Source organism: Erythrolamprus reginae, chromosome 1 (genome assembly GCF_031021105.1).
Source record: "Erythrolamprus reginae isolate rEryReg1 chromosome 1, rEryReg1.hap1, whole genome shotgun sequence".
Taxonomy (NCBI): Eukaryota; Metazoa; Chordata; class Lepidosauria; order Squamata; family Dipsadidae; genus Erythrolamprus; species Erythrolamprus reginae.
The window spans coordinates 136,597,590-136,622,848 of NC_091950.1; the positions used below are offsets into that span (position 1 = coordinate 136,597,590).

A 25,259-nucleotide genomic window follows, 5' to 3' on the forward strand; every position below is an offset into this window, starting at 1 on the left:
AAATCTATTAGGATTCCACTTCAGCTTCTCCAAACGTTGAAGACCTCTGTGAAACAATAGGATGCTTACACAGTAGTTTAACCACAAAAGCGTTTAAAGTAAATCTTTTGGAATTCCACCTTCTGTGGTTCTTTTTGTTCTGTGCAATCACTCTGCTGGGTTGGATAAAACAACCCTAATTTTTGAAGGAACCTTCTTGTTTATTTTCATGATTCTCAATGAGTATGTCATATGTTGTTTTTCTTTTGTCTTTTCCCTTTGTGAGAGCTGGATTTGTATATTTTTCCTCTCTCCTTTGTTTCTTTTACTCTCACTTCCTTAGGTGATGTGGGGATGACTCTCATAATGCCCTTGAGCATAAAGCTGGAAAGATGTATTAAGCTCATTAATTTTGTTATTGATTGTCAATAATTGTTCACAAATAGTCTGACCTATAAGCAGACATCATTCAGCTATATAATTCAGTAGAAACTTAGTCTTGCTTTTCCCTCTTGAACACCTCTGTAAGCAGTATTATATTGGTTATGCTTTCCTTCTCTGGTATAATATTAATTATACCAGACGTGGTATAATTAAGCAGACATGGTTGGTAAATCCACAGTAACCGAATTTAAACATGCCTGGGATAAACATATATCTATTGTAAGATAAAATACAGGAAATACTGTAGTATAAGGGCAGACTAGATGGACCATGAGGTCTTTTTCTGCCGTCAGTCTTCTATGTTTCTATGTTTCTAATTGATGATTCCTATCCTTTCAGCAGTAGCCCAGGATAGGAAATCTCTCAGAGTCAGAACTAAGCACAGCAAAGTTGTGAAGCATAAATAAAGGATTTAACTCTACAATATATTTATTTGTCAGTACCTTGTCAATCGTTAGTTGTTTTTTCTGTAGAGAAGATATCTACTTTCCTGGACTCATTCTACTCCATTGTTGTAGTTAAAGTTTTGATCTACTGTAGATTTGGTGCCTTTTATGATCAAAGCAGGCAGCTTTAATCCAACTTGACAATAAATCTAGAGGTAAAAATGACAAAAATAAAATGTTCGAGTACAATAATTATTACTCTTTAAAAATGAAAGAACAAGTGAAAAAGGAAGGCAATTTAAAGAGAAATAGATTAAATGCTCATACATTTTTCCTAAATAAAACAAAAACACTTAAAATATTTTTAGATTTTTCACATTTTACATATCACATTAGTTTTTAAAGCAGATCTACAGCCTTTTTTACATTGTTTTTATATTTATACAGTTTATTCATTATCTTACAATATTTTCTAATCCTACATCCTCTTCCCATAACCTTCTCTTCCTTCTATTATCAATCCAATCATACAATTTTCCCCATGTTGCATAATAGTCTCAATCTTTTTGTCCTTTTAGTTCTATTGTTAATTTCTGCACCTTCAATTTTTTTAAAATTATCAAGCTCTCAGTGGGTGTATTTTAGTTTCTCCAGCATTGCACACATGCAATCCTAGCAGCAGTTGTAATATGTAAAATCAAACACTTAATATTTTTGTCATATTGTCTTTTGAATATTCCTAATAAAAAGAGTTCTGGGGTGAATTCTATGTATCCTTTTACAGTATTTCTTCGCTTCAGGGCAAAACCACCACTCTTGAAAGAAGGTGCCTTCCTCTTTTTTACATTTCCAACAGATCGAATTTAAATTGTGGTATATCTTTGCTAGTCTCGCAGGAGCCAAATGCCAGCAATAAAACATTTTATAGTGATTTTCTTTTTTTATATTTCTTTATGTCTCTGTCTTAATTCCAATTTCTTCACTGTCTTTCTTATATCTTGATTGGAGTTGAAGGTATGGCCACCAATCTATAATTATTCCCTGTTTTTCCAACTCTTTTCTACTTTTTAGTTTCCCAAATCCATCTAAGTCTAGATAATAATAATAATAATAATAATAATAATAATAATAATAATAATAATTTATTAGATTTGTATGCCACCCCTCTCATATCAATTTTTTACTCATATCAATCGTACAGTGGTACCTCTACATAAGAACGCTTCTACTTATGAGCTTTTCTAGATAAGAACCAGGTGTTCAAGATTTTTTTGCTTCTTCTTAAGAACTATTTTCCACTTATAAACCCAAGCCTCCAAAACTGTAACTGGAAAAGGCAGGGAGAAGCGTCCGTGGGGCCTCTCTAGGAATCTCCTGGGAGGAAACAGGGCTAGAAAAGGCGGGGAAAAGCCTCTATGGGGCCTCTTTAGGAATCTCCTGGGAGGAAACAAGGCCGGAATAGGCAGGGAGAAGCCTCCGTGGGGCCTTTCTAGGAATCTCCTGGGAGGAAACAGGGCCTCCACCCTCCCTGTGGTTTCCCCAATCGCACGCATTATTTGCTTTTACATTGATTCCTATGGGAAAAATGGCTTCTTCTTACAAACTTTTCGTGACTTAAGAGCCTGGTCACGGAACGAATTAAGTTTGTAAATAGAGGTACCACTATATTTGGATAGATCATTGCCTCCATGGTGGACAGCCAATTAGAAATTTTCAAATAATATTTTTCTTCACCTCCTGCCATATTTCATCCATGAATCTCTAACTATATGTCTATGGAAATATTTTTATGGTTTATTTTCTTTATCCCATAAAAATGTATGCCACCCCTTTTGTAGGTTGTGGTCTTCCAATGTCAATATTCTTCTATTCTCCAAATTAATCCATTCTCTAAGCCATACCAACAGTACGATTTTTCTAGTATAATCTCCAGTCTGGGAGCCAAAAGCCAAAAGCTAGAGGCTCCCAAAAGACATTTTAAATAAAATTTAACATGCTCCATAGGTAGAACCCACAATTCATTTGTATGTAAAAGAAAGTGGAGAGAAATGATTTTGGAAGACTCCAAATCTCTGCTAGTGTATGTGCAATGTAAATTGGCTGGTTTGATTGCATTCATGAGAACTAAGCTTATTCCCCATATAACAACTTTCCCAACCTTCCCTTTAACTCGGCAAATTTAATCTTCTTTCCACAATTCCCAATCTGCTCCTTTGAAAAGACCTTAAATGAACTGAAGTTTAAGATCATGTTTTCTTGGATTGATCAATGTCCCTGAGGAAAGTGACGAAGGGGAAGGTTTCTTCAGGCAGGAAAAATTATTTTTTATCATACACTATTACGATAGTGGCAGTTAGATTGTCTCCATCCCCTTTGAACCTCTGATAGCAATAGCAATCACATTTAGACTTATATACTGCTTCATAGTTCTTTTACAGCCCTCTCTAAGTGGTTTACAGAATCAGCATATTGCCCCCAATAATCTGGGTCCTCATTTTACCCACCTTGGAAGGATGGAAGGCTGAATCAACCTTGAGCCAGAGGTCAGATTTAAACTGCTGCAATACAGCTAGCAGTTCGCTGAAGTAGCCTGCATTGCTGCACTCTAACCACTGCGCTACCCCGGCTGTTACCCGGATCTTGTGGGCAAGAAGAAGGTTCTGGATGGAGGGGAGGGAGAAAAACAGACAAGAGGCAAGGGAGCACCTGAGAGTTTTGGCAATTGCTCCAAGTATTTTCTTTTGAAAGAAAGAGGGAAAAGAATAAAGGAAACAGCTGTACTGAATGAAATAAACTTTGGAAGTGTTTTAAATAGGGATACAGAATTGTTGAACATTTGTTTTATTCATACCCCACCTTTATTATTTTTATAAATAATTCAAAGTGGCAACACCGGCAAACATATGCCACAATCTTTAATGTGATGGCACCATGGTTGGAATGCAGTATTGCAGGACTGTCAGGAGTTCAATCCTGAGGAGCTCAAGGTTGACTCAGTCTTCCGTCCTTATGAGGCCAGTAAAATGAGGACTCAGATTGTTGAAGGCAATATGTTGACTATGTAAACTGCTTAGAGAGGGTTCTGAATTAGTTTGCTACCGGTTCACACACACACCACTTCTGCGCATGCACAGAAATGTCCTGGATAGGTGGGTGGAGCTTCCTGGGCAGATGGGTGGGGCCTCCCGCCGCCACCACTACCAGTTCTAAGAACTGGTCCGAACCGGGAGCAACCCACTGCTGGAGAGGGCTCTAAAGCACTATGGAGTGGTATATAAGTCTAAAATGATATTGCTATTGCCATCTTCTTTCTCCCATTTCCCCAACAATAACAACACTCTGAGGTGAGTTGAGCTGAGAGAAAGTGACCAGCCCAAGATATGCAGGTTAGGATACTCAATATTAACATTAATACAGTTTAAAAATAAGCTATTTGCTTCTGCTTTTAGAAATGTGCAATCCAATTCAGACTTCTTACTGGAAAGAAACCCCATTAAGTTCAGTGATTATTCCCAAGCACGCTAGCGTAGGTTTGCAGACTAATCCATTGGAAATAACAGGGGAGAATACAGAAGAGAGAGAGAGAGCTTGGAAATTGCATGAGAAGGATGAGAGAGGAAGGTACAGTGGTACCTCGAGATACGAGTTTAATTCGTTCTGGACCTGGGCTCTTAAGTCGAGCAGCTCTTATCTCGAACGACTTTTCCCCATAGGAATTAATGTAAATAATTTTAATTGGTTCCAGCCCTCAAAAAAACTCACAAACTTAGTCTAAATTATGCAGAAAGACATGTTTTTAATGAAGAAATGTACATGTACATATAAATGAATAATGAAGTTTCTTTCACTTAACTTGTAAACTTTCTTAAACTTTTAAATTTACATATGTTCAACTTCTCTGCCACCCAATCCTGTAGGACAGAGGTCCCCAACCCTTTTTGCACCAGGGACCGGCTTTAAGCGATCAAGAGAGGAATGGGTGAATGAATGGACGGAGGGTGGGAAGGAAGGAAGGAAAGAGGGAAGGGACAGGAACAGAGGAAGGAAGCAAGGAAACTTATGAAAGGGAGAGGAATGAGTGAAGGGAGGGAGGGAGGGAAGAAGGTGGGAAGGAGAAAGAAAAGAAGAAATAGAGGAAGGGAAGGTAAAAGAGAGAAAGAAAAAGAGCAAGAAAGAAAGCAAGAAAGAAAGAAAGAAAGAAAGAAAGGGGGAAGGGACAGGAACAGAGGAAGGAAGCAAGGAAACTTATGAAAGGGGAGAGTAAGAGAGGAATGAGTGAAGGGAGGGAGGGAAGAAGGTGGGAAGGAGAAAGAAAAGAAGAAATAGAGGAAGGGAAGGTAAAAGAGAGAAAGAAAAAGAGCAAGAAAGAAAGCTGCAAGCACCCCCCCGAGCCCCCCAGGCCGGCTGCAACCTTTTAAAACACGCGCGCCGCTTCGCAGCTGTCTCCTGAAGCCGAACGCGGAAGTTAGCATTTGGCTTCAGGAGACAGCTCCTTGGCGCTTGTATCTCGAATTTGGGCTTGTAAGTAGAACAAAAATATCTCTCCCCTCCCAGCTCTTATCTCGAGTTGCTCTTAAGTAGAGCAGCTCTTATGTCGGGGTTCCACTGTACTAAGTATTTGGGGTGAGAAAACAAATGTCTGTTTTTTGTAACTGAAACTTCCTGCTGCTTTCCCCATAACTAGGAAGGAGGTGCTTGGAAAATGGTAAAAATGGTATATCAAATATGACTGTGAAAACTTACGTAAATCAGAAATGATAGAAAAAAAGGGATATGTTGTTCAATTCATGTAACATCTTTGCTCATGCAAAGTTCTTTTTGTACTAGAGAAAGGCAAAATTAATCAAGATGAACATGCTAAACCAAGTAAAGAATTTCCATAGCATAGATTTGCTTAGGTTTTCTTAGAATTTAAATACGACAGTGGCATCCCTTTTTCTGATCCAAACACCAAAGACTTTCCATATCATGAACTTTTCTAGAATTTAAAAAGGGTACAGTATATGGTGGAATCTGGATAAGACTTTCAAGTTATAATTGATCTGCTGTACTTGTGGAATTTTACAGGGCTCTCAACATTGTTCATATCATGAATAACTCTTTCATATTTACCTATTACTTCTTCTGTTGCCATTGTTTCATAATAGAAATCAAGTGCACTGAGGAAAAAAATGAAGCTTCACACAGTGTCCTTTTGTTAACAGCATTAAGTAGCCTCGGTCTCTAAGCACCCTAACATTTTTGGGTAGCCCCACTCTGAAACTTCTTGATTCTCGTCATTTGCTTTTCTTCTGAAATAACAGTATTTAGCAGTATGCTAACTTGTTTGTTTGTTTGTTTGTTTTTCAGGCTCAGTGACAATGGAACCAAAATATTTATCTCCAGTTCTTTAGCACTAAACATGACTGATGAAAATTATGGAGTTTTTGCCTGCCTCATTAGAAACAGTACAGCTTTTTTTACACTGAAAAAATCAGGTAGTGTGCCTGTGAAAATAGTCATACAAGAGTCTATGGATTATAATGATAATTATCATTTAAATTACCTGTGCACAGCATTAATTGTTTAATAGCAGTGTGTTCACAAAATCATCATAATAATAGATATCCACTCAGGAGCAATTTTTCTGCTTCTGTTGATCAAATGATAAACTAATGAATTAAATATTTATTTGCTATTTGCTGTATAATCATAAACAAAAACATTAATGTAGTATTTTTCATAATTAATGCAGCTTTAAAACATGAGGTGTAAGAATTTGAATTGGCCCATCTGCTGGGTTATTTTTGTGAGTGCAAAATAGAATGAAAGAGGGTAGGGAGATAAACAGACACCCTCAATATCCTGGAGGAAATAAAATATATCTGTGCTTAAATTAAAAGAGGGTGAGTAAAACATTGGGCTTTTGAGAATGAGAAACGGCACTAGCTTAGGAGCTCATTGTATAAGAGCTGTAATAAGCTCTCCTCTGTGAATCTAAGGAGAGAAATTGCCACATGATGGCACCAGGTAACAACAAAATTTTCATGGTTGTAGACTAGGCTGGGAAGTTGAAAAACATTCTGGAAGAAGGTAATGTAGTGGCAAATCATTTCCATCCTGCAAAATAATTTCAGGGCAATGTCTTGGCGAGACATTGAATATATTAGTCTGAAAATACTCATGGTGCAATTAACAAAAAGTCAGCACCAATTCTTATTTGCTATCATGCCAGTAAGTAACAACCATGAAAAACTGTACGCTTCCATTTCTGTATTGTTAATAATGTCCCTGATTGGGTGTGTCTACAAAGTTTTCAGGAGTTGAGCTTCAGCTTGGCTTGCCTACTTCAAGGACCATATCCAGAGTTAAGCTTGACTCAAAATGGCTTTTTTCCCCTTCTTCTTAACAAAAATGTAAATGTTGAGTAGCATCCAAGCTACATGTTTTAAATCTGGGAAAGGGGAAAATACATTTTGGTATTTTAAGCATGGACGATTCCTCAATGACATTCTACAAACAATTAAGATGAGGGAATAGCCAAGCATCCTACTTGCTTTCCCTACCGCCTGACTGCACTGTTCAGTCTCAAAATGGGTGAACAGTGCAGTCAGGCGGTAGGGAAAGCAAGTAGGATGCTTGGCTGCATAGCTAGAGGTATAACAAGCAGGAAGAGGAAGATTATGATCCCGCTATATAGAGTGCTGGTGAGACCACATTTGGAATACTGTGTTCAGTTCTGGAGACCTCACCTATAAAAAGATATTGACAAAATTGAATGGGTCCAAAGTCGGGCTACAAGAATGGTGGAAGGTCTTAAGCATAAAATGTATCAGGAAAGACTTAATGAACTCAATCTGTATAGTCTGGAGGACAGAAGGAAAAGGGGGGACATGATTGAAACATTTAAATATGTTAAAGGGTTAAATAAGGTCCAGGAGGGAAGTGTTTTTAATAGGAAAGTGAACACAAGAACAAGGGGACACAATCTGAAGTTAGTTGGGGGAAAGATCAAAAGCAACATGAGAAAATATTATTTTATTGAAAGAGTAGTAGATCCTTGGAACAAACTTCCAGCAGACGTGGTAGATAAATCCACAGTATCTGAATTCAAACATGCCTGGGATAAACATATATCCATCCTAAGATAAAATACAGAAAATAGTATAAGGGCAGACTAGATGGACCATGAGGTCTTTTTCTGCTGTCATACTTCTATGTTTCTATGTTTCTATGTAATAGAAGGGGAAATTACCAAATTTACAGATGATACTAAACTGGCAGGAATAGCTAATAACCTAGAACAGTGATAGTGAGCCTATGGCACGCGTGCCACTAGATGGCATAAGGAGCCATATTGGAGGGCATAGAAGGCACTGCCCTATGTCAGCTCCAGCATGCATGCACACACTGGCCAGCTGCTTTTCAGCCTTGGGGAAGGCTGTTTTGCCCCCTGGAGGCTTCAGGAAAGCTTCCCCGAAGCCCCAGTGTGAAAAACAGAACAACGGGCAAACGGAAGTCTGTTTTTCTGAACTTCCGGTTTGCCTGTTTGCTCATTTTTCACTGTCATTTGCTCATTTTCACTTCAGTGAGACCTGTGCAAATGGGTGGGGGTGGTTGTGCACATGTATGAGAGGGGAGGGAATGAGTATATGCTAGCGCAGGCACACACACCCATGTGAACCAAAAAAGATTCCCCATCACTGCCCTAGAAGAGAGGCTCAAGATCCAGATGGATCCTGACAGACTTGAACAATGGGTCCTATCTAACAAAATGAAATTCAACATAGAGAAAAGAAAAGTCCTACACTTAGGTAAGAAAAATCAAAAGTACACATCTAAACTGGGTGAAACCAGGCTTAATAGCAGTGAATGTGAGAGGGATCTAGTGGACAACCAGCTAAATATGAATGAGCAGTGTGCAGCGGAAGCCAAAAAACTCAATGTAATCCTAAATTGCATTAACAGAAGGGTACAATCAAGATCAAATGAGGTACTAATACCACTCTACAAAGCCTTGGTAAGATCGTACCTAGAGTATTGCATCCAATTTTGGTCAACACACTATAAAAAAGATGTTGAGATTAGAAAAAGTGCAGAGGAGAATAACCGGGATAATTGAGGGACTGGAGACTGAAACATGAAGAATTGTTACAGGAAGTTGGCATGGCTAGTCTATTGAAGAGAAGGACCAGGGGAGACAGTGTTCCAATATTTGAGGGGCTGCCATAGAGAGGAGGGTATCAAGCTATTTTCCAAAGCACCTAAAGGTCAGACAAGGAATAATGGATGGAAACAGATCAAGGAGAGATTCAACCTAGAAATAAGGAGGAACTTTCTGACAGTAAGAATAATCAACCAATGGAACAGCTTGCCTTCGGAAATTGTGGGAGCTTCACCACTTGAGATTTTCAAAAAGAGATTGGATTGCCATTTGTCATAAATGTTGCAGAGTCTCCTGCTTGAGTGGGAGGTTGTACTAGATGACCTACAAGGTCCCTTCCAACACTGTTAATCTGTTAAATCTGTTATTTTAAAGGAGCATTCTGCAGATTTTTAAAGAACACTCTTCTGCAGCTTTCAGATGCCAAAAAGACTTAAAAGCCAGTTTCTGTGAACAAATGTGAGCGAGATAAGCTCGCTTCTGACCTGTCAGAAATTGACTTCACATCCATCCTTCATTCCAAGAATTATATTCATTATTTTGTGAATAGGAATACTCACCACAGAGAATTGTAATTTTCCATTTTTCAAATTCTGCTCACCTCTCTAGTTATGTTGCTGTTATTCTTGTGTAGACAGCAATGCGTCAGTTTCCCCCCCCAATAGAATCAGTTTTCATTTTTAACTCTACCCTACAGTGTACTGTTTCACCACAAATTATAATTAATGTTGTTTGTTTCCTTTTCAGAAGAGACTGTTGGGCACTTGGGCGCAGTGCTAGCTACGTTTTTTGCTGCAGCATTCCTGCTTTTTGTAGCTATAATGTATGTGAAGTGCCGACTGAATGCTCTACTGTGGTACAAGAATCATTATGGAGAAGTAGAAATCAATGGTATATCTCTCTCTTCCTTTTCCTCTTGATTCAGAATATTTAACTTTTGGAGAAGTCCTTGTAATACAAGAAGAGGGCTTTTAAAAAATTATATAGGGTCTTAAAATTCTAGCCAAGCCTATATTTTTATATGTTTCTTTTAAATGGGAATAATCAGATGCCACAACAGGTGCTGGCCTGCTGTCTCTTGACACCCAGGGGTCTGTGGAATAGATGAGGGAAGCCGACATATGTATAATGTATTGCATGTTATTTCTTGTATCTTTTCTTCAGTTTACCTTTGTCTAACATTCCATGTATTTATGTGACATTGCCTCCAAGGTTATTCCAAACTCAAAGGTCAAAGTTAACTCCTCTCCATCCCATTTTGAAATTTCACAACAAAAAAGCTGTGGGTATCACGAGAATTAGATAAAGTTGATTTTTTAAAAAATGTTGAGATAATGTACTGTGTTTCTCTACGCTTTTTTCTACAGATGGAAAGATTTACGATGCCTATGTATCTTACGCCGATTCGGTGGATGATAGAAAATTTGTGAATTTCATAGTGAAGCCACAGCTAGAGAATCGCTATGGTTACAAGCTCTTTTTAGATGAGAAGGACATTCTGCCCAACTCAGGTAACAAACTGGCACAAGAAGAGGGCAGTGTTTGGTAGGTTGGTTCTACAGCTTAGCTTCCCCAATTGAGGGAGGACTATAGGAGAAGATTCAAAGAGTCCACCAAAAGGGAATTAACTGAAGGTTTTTCCCCTCTCAATTGTAACAGGAAGGTAGGAACAGGAAGATTCCCAGAAGCAAACCATCCAGAGTCTTCAGTATGCCAGTAATGGGCAGCCAAAAGTTTTACTGCCACAATGTGGGTGTGGCTTATTTTGTGGGTGTGGCTTAATGGTCATGTGACTGGTTAGGAGTGGCTTGCCGGTCATCTGATCAGGTGGGAGTGGCTTGAACAATCATCATCGTTTAAGTGAACTATTAAATCCTCGACTTACAACCTTACCAGTGTCATTCGCTGGGGTGACAATTTGCTTCTCGTTTCCTGTGCTCTCCTTCCTGGGTTGTCCCCCCCTCAGGCTGGGTAGCTAGGTGAACGGATGCTGCCAGAAGCATAAATGCTGCCAGCGCCGCTTCCAGCCACACCTCCTGCTTGCCCCTCAGGTGGGAGGTGGCCACGTGAGGCTGGAGGGGAGTTGGGCTGGAGAGAGGGAAGCTCGTCTGAGACCAGGAAGGAGGAAAGAGGAAAAAAAGCAAGAAGCGCAGCAGCAGCAGGGAAAAAAGGGAGAGCTGAGCAGAGTCCAGTAATCCAGGAAGTGACAACCGCCAATCAGCTGGAGCTGCACACGCATCTTCATTTCCACCGGTGGAACTGTGTTCCACCCCGTCCTGCTTGCTGCCCACCCTTGCCTACTGGTATGAATGAGGGTGCCGCACTGGTAGTAAAAATGGAGCTGTGTGCACATGTATCCCGGAAAGATTTTGCATGCGCAGGGGACACAAACACACACATGAAATTTCAGTGATTTTTTGCTTCTGCGTATGCGCAGGAACAACAAAAAAAGGCCAAAATCTCACGTGTGTGTCTTCTCACAAGATTTTGATTCCTGCACATGCGCAGAAGCAAAATGTCACTGACAAACGCGCATGTGCAGCTCAGCAACCTAAAGCTGCTCGTGCAGCGCACCAGGAGCAGCAGGAGCAGCAAACCCCACCTACTAGCCTTTTCTTTAAATGGAATGTGGGTTACAGAAGTTGCACCAATTTGACCATTTTGCTGATAAATTTCAGCAGCAGATGCTTAGAGGTTCCTCTAAGAATCTAGGTTTATGAACTCATGGTGGCCACCAGATCACTTCTGCTTGCTCGTGGCTGCAAGGGAGCAGGAGGCCGAGTGGGGTGTTGTTGCCACAGCCATAAGGTAGGTGTTGGGATGTGGATGGCCTGGCTGCAGGCTCCCTGAAGTAGGCCGGTGTGTGTGTGTGTGGGGGGGGCAGCTCCATCACCATCTACCTCACCCTGTAGCTGCATCACTGGTTCATCACTTGGCCTCCTGCTTCGTTGCAGCTGTGAGCAAGCAGAGGAAGTGGGCTGGTGGCCACACAGGGTTTTGCTGGATGGGTTGCCAAAGCTGTCAGAGGCAAGGCAGGTATTGGGGCATGGGTGGCTTGGCTGCCGGGGCCCTGAGGTAAGCTGATGCAGGGTGCATGGGGCAGCTTCCCCTCCCATTTCACAGTGGTGGCACTGGTGCAATGTACAGCCTCCCATACATGGGGGGAAAATAGTATACTCCCCAAAAATAAGCCCTAGTGCTATGACGGTGAATCTATGGCACACGTGCTATAGGTGGCATGCAAAGCCATTTCTGAGGGCACATGAGATGTGCTGGCCAGCTGACTTTTGGCCTTCCAGAGGGTGTGGGGAGGCCATTTCTGCCCTTCCCAGGCTTCGGGAAAGCCTCCTGAATGGGGAAGGTTGAAAATGGCCTAACGTGTCTACTGGAACTTCAGAAATGAACTTCTGGTAGGTCATTGGGCCCATTTTTCACCATCCATAGGCTCCTTAGACTTTCCTGAAGCCTGGGGAGGGCAAAAAAACAGCCAACAGTCCTACCAGAGGTGCAGAGACTTCAGTAAGGCCTGCACACCTGTGTGTGGGAGTTGTGGGTGTGCATATGTGCAGGGAGGCCATTGCATTATGGGTGTGGGCACATGTGCAAGCTCTATTGCACACGTGCATGCCATTTTGGCACGTGAGCAAAAAACCGCTCACCATCACTACCCTAGTGCTTATTTTTGGGCCCAAAGGAAAATAAGACCTCAGGGTAGATATCTTCCACCCCAACATTTTAAAGTCCCAAATTATGGGACTTAATTTTTATTTGAATGATTACGATAGTAGGCTCCTGCATAAGGTAAAGATGAATGATTTTTTTAAATTTTTTTTTAGAAAACTAAACAAACAAAGAAACAAATAAATAATCAATCTTCTTTTTCAGAACCTTCCGCGGATCTGATTATGAATGTCAGCCGATGTCGACGCCTTATTGTGGTTCTTTCTTATGCATATTTGGAACAAGAATGGTGCAACAATAATTTCAGGTAAAGAGACACTCATTTCTTTAACATTTGTGTGTGTGTACTTGCTCCCTTCTCTCATTATGTCTAGGTTGTTGGTTTTTTGAATGCTGTACTGTTTTGTAAACTGCATTTTGATGTGATGCATAAACTAATAAACTGTTCCTTATATGAATCCTCCAAACCAAGTATTTAAACTAGTTATTTATTCTCGTTTCCAAACTCTGTTTCTTGAGTTATTGCAGGTCCCTGTTTGGTTTGAATGTCATGGTAAAATCTGACTTGAAAAACTAACACAATAAATATTCTATTCAACTGATTATATACATGTGGCTCATTCTCAGTATTCCAAGGTATAGTAGAAGATACGGAGAATGTAAAATTTGTGTGCAATCATTTTTTTCAGTGGTGGGTTCTAACTTTCCTCACCGCTTCCTCCTGTGCGGGTGTACTGCGCTTTGCACAGTGCTGATTTTTTTTAAAAAATTCCAACCCCCCCCCCCCCACGGCTTCTACACATGTGCAGGAAACCCCCCCCCCAGCAAAAAATAAAAAAAAGATGGCATTATCCACAGACCAGCACCAACATCACTAATGGTTTGCTACTGTTACTATAGAACTGATGGGAACCAGAAGGAACCCACTTCTGATTTTTTAAAAAAATCAGGCTATTAGTTCATCTTATTCGCAGCAACTAAAATCTCTCCTAGATCTTTGAAAATGATACATAGGAGACCAAAATGTGTACTTTGCATGTTAGCTTCTGATATTTGAGCAGCTGATATGCTTCTATGCTTAATGAAGCTTAGGTATGGTAATACATTAGATGAATGAAAGAGATGCGAGTGTTTTCCTGCAGTGTGGAGAACTATAGATAATGATAAAATAACAAGTTTTGTTGGTAATTCCATTGCCTTTTTTTTTTAGGGAAGGTCTTTGGAGATTGCTGGAACTCTCCCGGAAGCCAATCTTCATTGTCTTTGAGAGCCAATATCGGGACATAGCACATCCAGCCATTAATTTGCTAAAGCAACACAAGTCCAACGTGACCTTGTTGATGTGGCAAGCTGGTTCCATGGTAAACTGGGAGCAAAAAGGCTGTAGCCTTATCCCGGGGGGTTCTTTTTTTTGAATAGCAGGGCAATATTTCAGATGTTATTCTAAAGACAGTATAGAGGAGCTTCTCTTCTGAGAAGGACTATAGCCAATCCTTTAATTATTTATTTAACAGCATTAGATATTGAGAAGCTTTGGCTATATTTTGAGGTCTAGATTTTGATTTTGTGCAGTAGTAAAATAAATTAGGAACCACTTGCTAATTGTGCAACTTTTCATAATGGGTTATTTACGAAGTGGTGAATCTGTAACTTCCCGAGATAATAGTCCCAGTAGCCTGCATCCTTAGTGGAGGATGCTGAAAATTGCAGTTTTCAACTTTGGTGGGTGGAGGTTCCCCATTGTTGCTAGAAAATAATATTGGGTCTGACAAGTCACATCTCTCACAAATCACATCTCTCTGTCTCTGTCTCTGTCTCTCTCTGTCTCTTTGTCTCTATAATGAATTAGTCTTAAGTGCTGCTGCAGAAAATTGTAAGAAAAAAATGTTACAATGTCCTGTCTTTAAAAGAAACAAGCAAAAATCCATAATGAGACACCAAACCCAGGAAAAATAAAAATTAATAATATATACTGTTTTTCACCCAAGATGTTTAATGCACAGATAGTTCAAAGGCAAATAAAAGATATGAATTAGTGAAGATAAAAAACACAAATATTCTCAAAGCAGGAATATAGAAAAACATTATATCAATGTGTTCGTTTATTATTTAGACTTATTTCTGTTTTCATATCAGTGGTAAATGGATACTTTTTCATTGGGTTATTGAAGGAGAGACGGAAACTTCTCTTGAGATATGAAAATAATTTTATATGAGCTTAGTACAGGTTGAATATTTGAAACAATCCTTGTTCCATAGAAGAAAAAACCCCCAGCAGATGTGTTTTCCCCCACTTTCCCTACAAATGAAATACCTCCTGGCTTAGTAAAAAGTGTCTAATGTAAATTTTCTGTGTGGTATTTCCTGATTTGTGCCAGAACTAAATTGTATAATGGGCTGGGCTGCTATTTGAGAGGATCAGGAAATTATTTTCTTGCCAAACGGAAACTAATTGGAAAAAAAGAGCTCAGGAAGGATTCTAAAACGAATACATTAAAAGATCAAATGCAAATAATTGCAATGGGATGGTGGTGATAGAACATACAGTATATATATATAAGACATAGAAAGAGGACCAAGTTCTGAAGAAAAGGAACCATGGAAAGTTTGGTTCTCCAGCAGTGAATGTGTTGAAAGCTAGATTGCTATCTGTCAGGATTGATTTAATTTGGATTTCTCCACAAAGTGTAGGAGGGTGGGAGATGTGGGTGGGTGTTGAACTGAAGGCTTTATTCCATGATTTGATAGAAGTCTGACAACATTTATTTGTATACAGGTAGTTCTCAACATACGACCACAATTGATCCCAAAAATTATGTTGCTAAGGAAGACTATTATTATTATTATTATTATTATTATTATTATTATTATTACTATTACTATTATTATTATTTAGATTTGTATGCCGCCCCTCTCCGAGGACTTGGAGCGGCTCACAACAAGGAAAACAATACAATTAATACAAATCCAATATTTAAAAACAGTTTAAAAACCCTTATAAAAAACAATCATACAAACCAAATAAACCACACATAAACATCAATAGCTAAGGGGTATGCTAATTTCCCCATGCCTGGCAACAAAGGTGGGTTTTCAAAAGTTTACAAAAGGCAAGGAGAGTGGGGGCAATCTTGATCTCCGGGGGGAGTTGATTCCAGAGGGCTGGGGCCACCACAGAGAAGGCTCTTTCCCTGGGTCCTGCCAGACGGCATTGTTTAGTTGACAGGAGTGAGTTTTGCCCCATTTTACAACCTTTCCTGCCCTAGTTGTCACATGAATCACTGCAGTTGTTATATTAGTGACACGGTCATTAAGTGAATTTGGCTTTCCCATTGATGTTGTTTGTCAAAAGGTCACAAAAGGTGATCACATGTTTTCGGGACACTGCCAAGCATCTTAATTTTGATCACGACCACATGGGAATGTTGCAGTGATCATAAGTGTTAGTATGTCTCGGTGCGAAAACTTCAACATACATTAAACAGAGTTGTTGTGGATGTAGGTAATGTGGGTTAGCCAGACAATGACTCAGACTTAATATCAATGTATATAGAACAATATTATTATTTACAAATATACAGAATCAACAATATAACTCTAATAGTTTACAAACCGCACACAGCAAGAATACAGCTCACAGGCACAAGTACTGTATCTTTAAAAAAGTAACTCCCCCCAAAAGGAACAGTGCTGGCGCCCTCTTATGGTCAACCAGTAACATTTCCTTAAAGATACAGTCTTTATTTTCTTACAGACTAACATTGTTAGTTTTCTGTAAGGCAACACCCAAGTAGGCTACGTACCATGTACTGTACTAACAATAAACATGAAAAATTGTTATAAATCTCTTTTTTTCAGTAGTGTTTTAACTAGGCACTAACAGAATGATTGTAAGTCAAAGACTATCTGTATTTTTATTAAATTTACAGTGATACCTTGTCTTACAAACTTAATTGGTTCCGGAACGAGGTTCTTAAGGTGAAAAGTTTGTAAGGTGAAACAATGTTTCCCATAGGAATCAATGGAAAAGCGATTAATGCGTGCAAGCCCAAAATTCACCCCTTTTGCCAGCCAAAGCGCCTCTTTCTGCACTGCTGGGATTTCCCTGAGGCTCCCCTCCATGGGAAACCCTACCTCCGGACTTCCGTGTTTTTGCGATGCTGCGATTTCACTGAGGCTCCCCTCGCTGGGAAACCCCACCTCCGGACTTCCGTTGCCAGCGAAGTGCCCATTTTTGCGCTGCTGGGATTCCCCTGGAGCATCACAAAAACACGGAAGTCTGGAGGTGGGGTTTCCCATGGAGGGGAGCCTCGGGGGAATCCCAGCAGCGCAAAAACGGGTGCTTCGGTGGCAACGGAAGTCCGGAGGCAGGGCATCCCAGCGGTGGCAGTGGGTTTGTAAGGTGAAAATAGTTTGCAAGAAGAGGCAAAAAAATCTTAAACCCCAGGTTTGTATCTCAAAAAGTTTGTATGATGAGGCGTTTGTAAGACAAGGTATCACTGTATTTATTTTATTTATTTATTTGAATTTTATTTATTTATTTATTTATCTATCTGTCTGTCTGTCTGTCTGTCTGTCTGTCTGTCTGTCTGTTTGATTTTTTTAATGCCGCCCTTCTCCTTAGGCTCAGAGCGGTTTACAACATGTTAGCAATAGCACTTTTTAACAGAGCCAGCACATTGCCCCCACAATCCGAGTCCTCATTTTACCTACCTCGGGAGGATAGAAGGCTGAGCCGGTGATGAGATTTGAACCGCTGACCTGCAGATCTGGCAGTCAATTTTAGTGGCCTGCAGTACTGCACTCTACCCACTGCGCCACCTCAGCTCTTTTTATATTATACCGTAAATACTGTATAATATAATATTTCTAATGGCATCTTCTTTCACTCTTAGTCTGCAGTTTTCAGACTGGCTGCCTCTCTCTTTTATTGCATAGAACAGAGGCGCATTTAAAATCTAAAATCAATTGTTTGATTTTTTGGGTTTTTCCGTGTGTGACATCAGAACAAGGCATTTTTTGAAGAATTCTTTGAAGCTTTTTGTCTTCTTTGCCTTGCTCCCTCTTCCAGAATTCTTTCACAGTCATGGAGAGGGATTATTTCTATTTTCTGTCAGCATTTTCCAAAATCGTTATAGCTGATTGAAACCTAGAAACATGTCCACCATTTGGAGGTAGAGGACATACCAGAATATGGAGATCATCACATCTTTGTGTCACATTCAGAATTGTGAGGATCTCAATTCTTATTCTGAAGTGAATTTATTTTTATATTTGAGTCACACGGTCTACCAGGAAATGCGATCTGTTTTCTGGTGCCCACTGTGCTTTTTAAATGTATACCAAAGTTAGTGATGCTCCTAGGAAAAAGACATTTTCAGTTGCTTTTTTCAGTATGCACTTATTAGCTATGAATATCAGTAACAAGGAGTCATTTCCTGATGGTTGGATTACATGTACACAGATGTTCTGTGCTAAATTCATCTTCAAAATTTTATACACACACACAAATACTCCCATAAGTGACAAAATGGAATTCAGGTGGACCTTTCAGTTCGCCAGTATATCGAGATTATACTTTGATATGCAAGAAAGCAATAGCACTTTTGCCATTGTTAAGGCTTAACATATTCAGATCCTGATAAATAAAGCATCTCTTTTGAGGTTGATTGCCAATTAGAAGACCAGCATGATTTAATTTACACTATAAAGAATCCCAAATAAGTAAATAAAAGCTATGAGGGAAATTAAAATGAAGACTGTAGAAATATCTACCTCCCCTGCAATAGTAAAAAACAAGAAATCCTGTTGCAAAACAGTGCTGCTCCCTGAAAAATTTCCATTTAAATCCAACATGTGAGGGCTTTGCAGTTTGCAATCAATGCATGAAAGTTATAGAAACTTGAATAAATTTCCCATTTACTGATATTTCTAAATCGCATAGGATCAGTGCGTTAATCTTTCGTTCTGACTCTCCTTCTATGAATAAGGGAAGCAAGCTGTCACACTGATCTTCATAGCTGGGGCTCCTGATTTGGGTTTTTTCATCCACCTAATACCAAGTAAAGCTCTAATTTAACATCTCTCCTGAAAAATAAGGCAGCACAAGACAAAATTATCTCAAGAGAGATTTCAAAGTGGTATTTGATGGAAAAATTTCTGTCCTGGCTAAATCATTTCATTCAATAAATATAAAGGGTTACTTTCTGTCAAGATAAGTTCTGAGAACGCTGATCCCAGGTTTTTTTTTAATGGGACTAATAAATTATACACCAATCAGTGTAATAGATATTTTTTTAAAAAATACAAGTGAAATACCTCTCACTTATTTATGTGGATTGAGTCCTATTGCTTGATGAAACTGCTGGAAAATGAGCCAACGGTTCAAAATTAGAGAGCAATTTTGTACTTGCTCATTTAATTCATTTGAACATAAATAAATTGATGCAGCTTTTGTGGACTTTGAATCAGACAGATTATTTTTTAACCAACTGAAATCCGTCCTAAAAGAAACTTGCTAACCAACGTCAATTACTATTTGTTAATTTTATTGAGAGTGATATACTCAAATTGCATACTCTCAGAATAATTGCTTTCTCTCATTATAAGGGGGGGGGGAGCCAAATCCAGAGCCCCACTCTGATTAAGATCACAGTGACAGCCTACTACTCTTGTTCATACAAGGAGAGTCAGAAGGAAAGATTAATGCTCAGCTCCTATTCAATTTAGAAACATCAGTAAATGAGAAACATATTTTCTTATGTTTAATGACTGGTTATATTTTAGTTTCTGTCATAATTATGCATTGATTCCCCTTTCATTCCAACTTCTTAATAAATTTGCCCTTAATCAAAAGGATATTGCTCTTTTTCTGTTATAACTACCAAGAAATGGTTATTCGTATAAAGTTTAAGTTTAAGTTTAAGTTTAATCAGATTTGTATGCCGCCCCTCTCCGCAGACTCGGGGCGGCATACAAAGCTTGTGCTATCAGGTTTTTGTCAACTTTTAGCAAGTACTGTATATAGACAGATTTTTTCCATCCTGATCTTCCAACAAGGCACCCATCACTTCTTAACTCTTCCCATTCATCTTTTCCTTTTCTTTTTCCTTCCACCTTTTCCAGCATTAAAGCCTTCTCCAAGAAGCTGGGTCTTCACATATGTGTCCAAAATGGGATAATTTGAGACTGCTCATTTGTCCCTCAAGTAGGAACTGTAGGTTGATTTTTTTTCCTGCGATCCATACATTTGTTTTCATGGGTGTCTACAATATCCTCAAGGGTCTTCTCCAACAAAAGTTCAAACCATCAATATTCTCCCTATCTTCCTCCTTCAAATCCAACTTCTGTTTCCATATAGAGGGTCCCAAAGCATTGCATAGATCTTTGTAAGTATAGGCACATCACAGCACTTGAATATCTTTTCCAAGGACTTCATGACTGCTCTTACAAAGTGCTTGTCTGAAGTGTATTAGATTGTTCCCTTACTGTTGATGGTGATTCTGAAAAACAATAGCTATTTACCATTTCAATATCTTCTTTGTTAATTGTAAGACTGGTAGTTCTACTTATCATTGCAATGCTGTTTCTTGTCTCTTCTAAAATCTCTCTGAAACTGTTATGTTCCTTTCTGAGATTTTTGTCCTTTTTGTCTTTGGCTTCTCTTATCTTCTTGACATTTTACTGGTTTGTTCTGGCATTCAAATTGCTTTCTTCTGTTTCATCTTTGGCAGTCTCTTTTCACACTCATCCTTAACAACCTGTTTGAATCCCTTCCATAGTTCTTTTGGTTCTCTATTAATAAGGTTCAGAATTTCAAAGCGATTTCTGGTATTCTCCTAGAAAATGGTTGGTACATGTTCAATAACATACTGTGAAAACTGGCTAGCTTTCTTCTTCCTTAGCTTAACTTTGAACTTGCTCATAACCAGTTTGTGATCTGTTCCACAGCCGTATGGCCATATCTTTGATACTGTAATTTAGCTCTTCCATCTTATTTTAGTAATAATATAGTCACTTTGATTTTAGGCATACCGGCTGGTGGTGTCCATTTATGTAGGCATCACTTGAGTTATTTGAATGCAGCTTTAGCTATGGAGAAATCACTGGCATCAATGGCATTGATAAGTTGGACTCCCCCTTCATTTTGGTTTCCTAAACTGTACACTGCAACTTCATTTTTTCTTTTTAATGTTTCCAATCTTGGCATTCTGGTGTCTAAGCACAGGTTTGCTTGCATGTTCTGGCAAATTGATCTAAAACTCATCAGCCTCCTCTTTTTCTGTATTAGTGGTTGGAACATCAACTTGGATGATTGTTATGTTAAAGGACTGTCCATGAAGCAAAGTTGGTATTATCTGACCATTGATTGCCTTGTAATCAGGCGCTGTTTGTGCGATAGCCTTCCTGATTATGAAAGCCATGCTATTTCTTCATTTTTTAAAATCTTCTAATAAGCAGATTCTTTAAACTGAAATCGTCCAATCCCAGCCAGCAAACTCAATTTGCTGATACCTAAGATATCATTTTGCAGTTTTTTTCATCTTTCACTGTGTTTGAGTTTTCTTATGTTCATGTTTTTTACATTCCATGTTCTCACTGTAACTTTGCCTTTCCAGTTTTGGATCCCCCCCACCCCCATGTGTCAATACCAGCAATTATGTACATTTGAGGCTTAATCTAATCATGTGACATAATTACTACACCAAAAAACCTCTAATGTTTCCTTAAGTAGCATGTTGAGTGTCACCTGACCTGAGAGGCCCATCAGCCATCGCTATATTGTCAATCGTTTTATATTTTCTACCCATGTGGCTTTCTTGGGGAAAAAAATAGGAGTGGTTTATTATAAGTAGTTCTAAGGCTACCACCACTCATTCAGTGATCCTTCAATGTTGTGAAGGTGCCAGAAGAGTGGTACTTATGAAAGTCCTTAAAGATCTAACTGTTGCAGCACCCCTGCAGCCATGTGATCAAAATCTGGGTGCTTGGCAGCCAGCTCGCACTTATAGTAGTTGCAACGTCCCAAGGGGTGACTTGATCGAAGTGTATAAAATCATGCATGGGGTAGAAAAGGTGGATAGAGAAAAATTATTTTCTCCAATACTAGGACAAGGGGGCACTCCCTAAAGCTCATCGGTAAGAAAGTGAGGACAAATCAAGGGAAATATTTCTTCATCCCGAAGGTCGTTGGTTTATGGAATTCACTTCCAGAAGAGGTCATGACAGCTGTCAGCCTTGATAGCTTCAAGGCAGGATTAGACAGATTCATGGATGCCAAGTATATCAGTGGTTATTGAAAGGGATGTCCTTGTGCTGCCTCTATGTTGGTTGAGGCAGGCAGGAGTCCCTTGAGTACCTTTTGTTGGGGGTCAAGGGAAAGGGAGGGCTTTGTCCTCTCTTTCTGCACAAGATCCCCATGGACAATTGGTGGGCCATTGTGTGACGCAGAATGCTGGACTCGATGGGCTTTGGCCTGATTCAGCATGAAGAGGCTCTTCCCCTGGGTCCCACCAAGCAACATTGTCTAGTTGACGGGGCCTGGAGAAGGCCGACTCCATGGGACCTAACTAGTCTCTGGGACTCATGAGGCAGATGCCATGTAAGGCTTTATAGGTCATAACCAACACTTTGAATTGTGTCTGGAAACCAATTGGCAGCCAATGCAGCCTGCGGAGTGCTGGAGAAATATGGGTATGCCTTGGAAGGCCCATAACCATTCATGCAGCTGCACTCTGGATGATTTGATGTTTCTGAATACTCTTCAAGGTAGCCCCATGTAGAGAGCATTGCAGTAGTAGAACCTCGAGGTGATAGGGGCATGAATGACTGTGAGTAGGAACTTCCTGTCCAGATATGGTCACAACTGGTGCAAACGCCCCCCTCGCCACAGCCGAAAGATGAGGGTCCAATGTCAGGCTGTGGATCGAGGAGGATGCCCAAGTTGCAGACCCTCTCTGAGGGGGTCAGATGTCCTCCCAAAGGGTAATGGACGGACAGATGGAGGTCCTTGGGAGGCAGAATCCACAATCACTCCATCTTGTTGGGATATCTTAGCAATGGAAATATCGCTGCAATATACAGTATCTTAGCAATGGAAATTTCAGTTCCAGTTGCCATTGTAACCTGAGGACTATGTGTATCTCCTTTGGTGTATGAATTGATGCCTTTTGCTGTTGTCACTAAAGTGATCTTCTGCCTCCAGCATCTTTCTATATTGTTGCTGTCCAATATAGTCCCTGCTTGCTTTCGTTGGGCAGCTGAGATGACCTTCATGTTAGGAGTATATACACTTGGCATATACTCTCAACATTTTTGGTTATCCTTCCCAGGAACAATACTCCCCACTCTCTGTGATGAAGCAGCACAGCAAGACTTTGGTTAGGTGGGATGTGTGTGCACACAAAGCTACGCAGCCTGTTACTATCATAGTTTGTGTTGTTCCTTAAGAATGTCTTCAGCATAAATGATTAGGCAGCTGAAATCCTTGCTGCTGACCATATTATAAACTATCATGTAATGACAGTGATATATTTGAGGCATAGAAATGCTGCTAATATTCAGTGAACAAAAGTATTTTGCAAAACTGTGTTTATTTCCAGATTTTTGAAAGGTGGATGCTTTGTTATGCCCAGAAAAGGCTATTGGATTCTTAAACTTCATCACACAATCTAAGAACATTTTCTAGATCAGTAATGGGATTTTTCATCCTAAAAGTACCATGCATGGATTGAAGAAAGATGCTTTCCCCAGGGATGAAATTCAGCAGGTTCTGACAGGTTCTAGAGAACTGGTAGCAGAAATTTTGAGTAGTTCATAGAACCGGCAAATGTCACCACTGGTTGGCCCTAGAGTGGGGTGGGAAGGGAGATTTTGCAATATCCTTCCCCCAGGAGTGGGGAGAGAATGGAGATTTTGCAGTATCCTTCCCCCAGGAGTGGGGAGGGAATGGGGATTTTGCAGTATCCTTCCCCTAGGAGTGGGGAGGGACTGGGGATTTTGCAGTATCCTTCCCCCAGGAGTGGGGAGGGAATGGAGATTTTGCAGTATCCTTCCCCTGGAATGGGGAGAGAATGGAGATTTTGCAGTATCCTTCCCCCGGGAGTGGGGAGGGAATGGAGATTTTGCAGTATCCTTCCCCTGGAATGGGGAGAGAATGGAGATTTTGCAGTATCCTTCCCCCGGGAGTGGGGAGGGAATGGAGATTTTGTAGTATCCTTCCCCTGGAATGGGGAGAGAATGGAGATTTTGCAGTATCCTTCCCCCGGGAGTGGGGAGGGAATGGAGATTTTGCAGTATCCTTCCCCTGGAATGGGGAGAGAATGGAGATTTTGCAATATCCTTTCCCCAGGAGTGGGGAGGGAATGGGGATTTTGCAGTATCCTTCCCCTGGAATGGGGAGAGAATGGACATTTTGCAGTATCCTTCCCCTGCCACACCCACCAAGCCACACCCACAGAACCAGTAAGGGGAAAAAAATTGAATTTCACCCCTGGTTTCCCCCCAAATATGTTGGATAGGTGGGATCGTCTTACCTTTCCCAAAGAGAGACAGACATTATTGATGAGTTGGAGATGAAGTCCCCTGGCTGGACATAATGCCAACTCATACCCTGCACAGGGACGAGAGATGGAAAGAGCAGTGGAGCGGGAGAATCTCATAACGCCTCTGCCTTGTTTAGAATGAGAACTCTTGAAATAGATGGGGCATTTATACAGGAAAAGCTTCCTGAAACCTGAGATGCAGTAATATTGTCACGTCTCCTATGTACAGTATGCATGTGTACATATTGTTTGTGTAAATTTGTTCTATATGTTTGCGCAGCGTGGCTGCTCATTATTTATGTAGTTTCATTTTGCCCCAGCCAATGACAACTATAAACAATGTTATCTATTTTTCTTTGTGTCTCAATTTACTCCACTCCTTTGCCAAGGAAGGTGCAGCAGTAGATCAGTGATACTGAAGTACATAATGAAACAGACGAGGGAAGGGACCACAGCCATGCAGGTGTCTGATGCCTCCTTGTATCTGAATATATTGTAAAGTTGGCGAGAGCTTCTATTAGTTTTGCCAGTCGACTGAGAAGTGATATGCACAGTGTACACATCACAGTGTTTCAATTTCACTTCTTCCTCCACAATCGCAATCAGTGTTACTCAAACACTATTGTAATCCTATATAATCGCTCGGTGTCACTCATTGCATCAACTTTTATTATGTTTCTAGAAGTGGAATTATTTGGCAGGGACATAACTGGCAGACAATGGAATGATTGATTTGTGTAAGTCATCACATTCATGGGAAGAAAGTCAGGTTGTTCAGAAATAACAGGGCAGGGAAAGGAGTTTTTGCAAAGCTTGATCTCCCTACAGTTTTTGAGATGCCCCTTGATAAATCCACATATTCTTCTGCTTTTTTCTTTACAGCATTGAAGGAAAAACTGGCTTTTAAAGCACATACACATATACAGTATGTAGACTATACAATTGCACTAAAATCATAGGTTAAAGATAGTGTAGGTTTGGCTGCTAACACCACTCTTCTCTAGTTTTGCAGAATATGACTTTAGCAATTGAGTTGTCGAAGCGTGGAACTCATTACTGGATTCAATAGTGTCAACTCCTAAC

The 25,259-nt window shown here is 40.0% G+C and overlaps 1 protein-coding gene across 4 annotated transcripts in view; it reads left to right on the forward strand.

The window, feature by feature from the left end:
• Positions 1–25,259, forward strand: part of SIGIRR (single Ig and TIR domain containing) — a 56,797-nt gene that overhangs the window by 21,607 nt on the left and 9,931 nt on the right. For all 4 annotated transcript variants that reach the window (XM_070766156.1, XM_070766147.1, XM_070766174.1 and 1 more), the window contains 5 exons: positions 6,159–6,286; positions 9,700–9,843; positions 10,320–10,463; positions 12,838–12,940; positions 13,844–13,994. In XM_070766156.1, coding sequence (XP_070622257.1) covers positions 6,159–6,286; positions 9,700–9,843; positions 10,320–10,463; positions 12,838–12,940; positions 13,844–13,994 — 670 coding nt within the window. The remainder of the gene's footprint in view (positions 1–6,158; positions 6,287–9,699; positions 9,844–10,319; positions 10,464–12,837; positions 12,941–13,843; positions 13,995–25,259) is intronic.